The following is a 5390-nucleotide window of genomic DNA, read 5'->3' as shown; positions in this document are numbered from 1 at the left end:
GAGCGACGCTCATTCTGAGAAGAATGAGCGTCACACTCTGCTCTTGTACGCTTTAATTGATAGCAACACTTTTCATTAGATAACGTCAAGTTCTACTGCACTTATAGAAAGAAGCATGACAGACCAGCATGTCTACTGCTAGTACTAGTCTGCGTGATTCAGACTCATCTTCTGGTATATCTGATGCCAGTTTGGCAGAGCGCTTTGCAGAGTTTAATGAGCTAACAAAGGAATACCGGTACTTGGACAGGAAAAAAACTCACGTTTTTGTGCAAACTTTGCACAAGTCCGTATCACAACAACGTCCTCCTCAAATTTAAAGAGATAAAGCATCTGAACTATCTTCAGAAATATCTGCTACTCAATAAGTAACGTAAGAAATCATATTTGTTTCAGATCTTTTCAGCAGAACCTGAATGTACCTGGATGTTTCTGAAGTTCTGTGTAATTCGGCTAAATAAAGGCTTCACTGCACATATAGTATACCTTGACTGCACCGAGTATTTTCCATTTTTTTCTATATATTATGATCACACATTTATAGGGTGAAATATGAGGTTCTGTGCCAAATGAACTTAAACTACTTCATTTATAGGTTTGTGAACTTAGTTCTTTTTTGAACTTTGAATGTGAGCTGGGTTCATTTTCAGCTGTGTGATTTGAACTTTGAGCTCATTCTTTTTAACTATGAACTATTACAATATTGACAATACCACATGAAGGCAGCATTACACAGAGCACTCACATTTTTCTACCTGTACATCATAGCAGAGCTAAAATCGAAAACCTGTTTCAAATAAAAAGTTAAACCCAATTAAAAATTGAAATGCTGTGTTTATGATAATGTGCAGCTGTACTATTAATTTATATATCTACATATGCCCCTGGGACACCCTCTCTAGAAGCAGCACTAATATCTGGTTGAGTTTCTCGAACAAAATTAACAATATTTGCCTTTTCCATCATTTACTTCATTTCTTTGGTCCTTGTTGTAACCTGGAGATTATTTGTGGCCTTGCAGAGCTCATCCAGGAAACATGAAGGACACACTTTTAGTACAGCCTTCAAACCCAGCTGCCTGTTGGGTGTGATGGCTGCAAATAGACATGAAGCTTTTCAGAAGTCTGATGGAAAAACTCTACGTCTGCAGAAATCTTTTTATTTGTGTCTTGTTAAAATCCACAGAATTTATATTAGAAGTTTACACAAATTTATGTCTCCTCTCTCTAATCCCCTTGTCCATGGCTCTAAGGTGTGAAGGCGGTCTTCACAGGCCATTATCACCAGAACGCCGGCGGCTGCCATGACGGCCTGGACATGGTGGTGACCTCAGCAATTGGCTGCCAGCTCGGTAAAGACACCCACGGCGTCAGGGTGGTGGTGGTGACTGCAGACTCCGTGGTCCACCGTTACTACAGCCTGGAACAGCTGGGAGCCCGGGGCATGGACCAGGACCTCAGGGAACTACTGCAGGCCTAAGAATATTGGAGGATGCTTTATCAAACAAATGTATACTTTAATAACTCAGATGATTTGTTAAATGTTTCTGAGCTTGTCCTTCTAAACGTTTCCTCATATTGATGTTTTATTTACATTAGAAAAAGATCATTTGAAATACTTTAAATATGCAGAACCTCTATAATATATTGTGACAGTTTTGGTCTCTTTTGGCCTCTTTAAACTGGTAAGGATAAAAAACATCTAATTTAGGTTAGGTTGGTCTGTGTCTCATTCCTCATGTTTAGTATGGGGAGGATCTGTGGAGCTCCATTAAATGGTCACCAAAGAGTAATCTACAGATTTCTCTCAGAGTTTTGCCATAAAAAGCAGAAAACTCTGCTCTGTGTAGAGGTTGTGATAAGAGTTGATAAAAGGACTTCAATGAAATAAAAAAAAAAAACATCAAATCTGATCCTTTTAATTATAACTTCTCTTCATTTAACTTTGATGCTGTAAAATTTAATTGGTACTACATCTCGTTATTATGCTTAGAAAAGTGTAAAAGGAAAATCTGAACCTCTCAATTGATTAATGTCATAACTTCCTACTTATTCAGAAAGGACATCATCACCTGAGGTATCAGCAGAATATAAGCCAGCAGAGCTTCTCAGAGTTGGACTTACCTGCAGCTGTAGTGACATCAGCAGTGCTTTAAAACTCATGCTGCTTGTTCTGAATATTATGCTCATTCATCCAGTTATTGATGTGTGTGTTTATGCAGAGCAGGTGTTTCCAGTGGAGTTTAAAACATTTCCAGCAGGACTTTACCATAAAACAATAAAACCTCATTTAAAGGAACTTTGCAGAGAGACACTGAGATCCAGCTGTGAAAATTTAAGGTTTTATTTAGTTTTTTATTGTTCTGATTATATATTATAAGCAGAAGACATCTTACCTGCTGTAGGCGATTCTCTTGGTGCCATCATTCTGATTCTGGATCCAAAAGGGATGCAGAGATCAAAACGCACCTTCCATCTTCAAATGACTTCCAACAAAAAAAATAAATAAATAAAACCAGCTGTTTATGCAAACATTATTCTATGAATGTTTATGTTGGATGTGCTTTTTTTAAAAATTTTTACACAGAAATAGATGCTTCCTAACACAGAGTCCTTATCCCAAACCGGCCCGTAAGCATTAACCCTGAGCACTAACCCTCCGTCTGTGTGTTCCGCCACATTAAGGGCCTTCCAAAACCAAGTAGTGGGTAGGGCCAGTGGCCTGTCCAGCCCTTAAACAGTGAGTCTGCATCAGTTGCAGGCTCGCTGGAATTTGGCAGCTAGTGTTAATAGAAGTACAGGTTTGCTGCATCTTCATCACACTGATGAAAAATCATAAGTTAGGTAGAAAGGAAAAATGTAATTAATTCCAAAAGGAAAGGTCCTATTTGAAATAGTTTTATTTAACCGAATACATTAGTTTAAAGGAAGGGGAAAATTTAATATTTTATGTCACCCTGCGCCTTAGAGCTACATTCACACACGGGGAATCACTGTGTTGCCATAACAATGGCTGCTTTCTTTTTCTGTTGGAGGGAAGAGGCCGTCCCATTCTCATTTATACCCCCCCTTCAGTCAAGTCACCTTCCACATCTGCAAGTGTGACTTTATTGAGAGTGAGACTTGATAGTTAAGGGTTAGTGCTTAGGCAGCGGTCTGGGATTTAGCCAGATAGAAATTGGAGGCAGTGCACTGCCAAATGTCTTCCTGTGTGAAACGAACACTAAGCAGAGAAACCTATCAGCAAAGTTATAAAAATTAACAATTGCTTTTAAAACCTCTTTATAAATAAAGACTGTGACCAGAAATGCTCTACGTTTTCCATTATCATTATGTGTTTCACACTGGAAGGTGCAATGCCTCCAGAGTAATGGTCAGCAGCTGTAAATAAGAGAGCCTGAACACAAAGCTTAGTGCTTAAGACCAATCAGAAGTTAGCTGGATTTTTACTAGAGGAGGAACCAGGAGAGACTTATCTCCTGCAGGTCAGACAGTCATGGCTTACAGTTGGTATAAAGACCCTCAGATCAAGAACTTTGAACGGTTTCTTTAATATTTGCCTTTCCTTTGATCCAGATCCTTGTTGGTGACTCTATGCAAGCGTTTGCCTTTACCTGCTCCTGTTTAACATTGAACCCCTATGATACTGTAAAATCTCTTTTGCATGAAATTCAACATATTAATTCCCTGTTATTGCAAAGGATCGTGTATCAGAGCTTCTGGAAGGTTCAAATTAGTGGTACCCAGTGAATATGATGGGATGTGTTGATGATTATTTATGTGTATGTGATGCCTCATACAGACTCTCACATTCTTCCTGACCGAAAGGAAAAGGGAGAAAGTTGTCATGGCAACCCTTTAGTAACACATCTGTGTGTTTGAGCGTTGGAGGGGAGGTGATGGTTCCCTCTGTCTGGGTGCGTCCGTCTATGGTCCGGTCCAGCGGTGTAGGTGATTCTCCATCGGAGGAGCGGGCGCTGACCTCATTTCACACTGTTTTTGAAAAGCCTTGGGCAGATAATGAGTGTGATGTGTGAAAGACAACTCAGTCCAGCTCCTTCATTTTCTGTCTGAGAAAGAGCCTGATGTTCTTTTCTATTTTTATATCCTAATGGTGGCAGAGCTCACTCATCGGTCTGGATTTTTTCTGGAAGAACCGTTTTCAGAAGAAAAGTTCTGCCTGATTTAGAGAAAATGTTTCCCTGTGCATTGTTTCTATGTTGCTCACTAATCACCAGACTCACTGTGACTGTTGTATATATTTTTATAATAAATGTGTATTTTTAACTACATTGTGTTCCTGGGATTCTTTTTGAGGTGTTCCTAAGCCAAAACAAACTTAGATTTATACACAGAGACCCAACATAATTTATTAAATTAATTTTAATATTTATTTCTTTAAAAAGTAATGAATGTTACAACACTAATTTAATCTTCAGCCTTATCAGACAAATAGATAATCTGACTCTTGGGTCAAAAACTGCAGTTTACAAAGAGGTTTTAATCCTGATTTAAATGAACCAACAGAGCTTGATCCAGAGCTGAGCAGCATAGAAACTAAATGCTGCCTCACTTTGTTAGGTTCTGGTTATGGGAAGTCTCTGAGGGTCTCAGGGGTCCAAATGGTTCCTAACTGACCAGCAACTCAGCAAGGTCTTTATAGCCGAATAGATTCAGCTCTTTGTGGACCAATAGCAATGGTTTTTAAGTCTTTTCTTTTGACAATACGGAATTAATGCAGTGGTTCTAATTCCTCATCTCTACTACAAAAACAGAAGTTCTGAATAAAATAAACACCTTAAACTGATTATGGGTAGGTGATGGAGAGACCAGAAAAAAACATTTATTTATTCCCATAAAAAAACAAAAACAAAAAAAAACAGAATACTAGAGCAAGGAGAGGTGGATTATTATCACATTTATTGGATTCGAAAATAATACTTTTTTGAGGATTTTCCAAAGGCCTAAATGACAAATGGCACCTCTATTATATTATTAGAATAAGTATAAAATGGGCAATGTCTACACTATAGATCACTGTAGTGCCTCCAAACTTGTAGGATACATAGATAACCTCATTTGGATCATACTGCAATTCTTACTTTGGGAAGATAGGCCAAACTTTATTTTTGGAGATTTTGTCTTTGTTATTATAAGCATACAGTATAATAGCCAATAATTACACTATAGATCATTGTAGTGCCTCCAAAAATAGATAACCTCATCTAGTTCACACTACAACTTTTACGTTGGGAAAATGTGCTACACTCTTTTTTGTTTTAGATTTTTCATTGTTTATAAGAATATAAAAGCCAATAATTACTTATGACTTAGACAGATTTATTTTGTCATTTTGTATAGACAAGGGTAAAAAACACAGAGAAATTTCGT

The 5390-nt window shown here is 37.9% G+C and overlaps 1 protein-coding gene across 1 annotated transcript in view; it reads left to right on the top strand.

Moving 5' to 3' along the window:
* The window catches only part of cpped1 (calcineurin-like phosphoesterase domain containing 1), a 16659-nt gene extending 14160 nt beyond the window's left edge, over positions 1-2499 (top strand). Inside the window, exon 6 of the mRNA XM_015389387.1 lies at positions 1253-2499. Within this exon, the coding sequence (XP_015244873.1) occupies positions 1253-1479 (227 nt within the window). The 3' untranslated portion in view covers positions 1480-2499. The remainder of the gene's footprint in view (positions 1-1252) is intronic.
* The last annotated feature ends 2891 nt before the right edge of the window (positions 2500-5390 follow it).

The sequence above is a fragment of the Cyprinodon variegatus genome, unplaced genomic scaffold (assembly GCF_000732505.1).
Source record: "Cyprinodon variegatus isolate N-32 unplaced genomic scaffold, C_variegatus-1.0 Scaffold456, whole genome shotgun sequence".
NCBI lineage: Eukaryota > Metazoa > Chordata > Actinopteri > Cyprinodontiformes > Cyprinodontidae > Cyprinodon > Cyprinodon variegatus.
The sequence above is the reverse complement of the archived record's forward strand: the minus strand, read 5'-3'. Positions and strand labels throughout refer to the sequence as shown.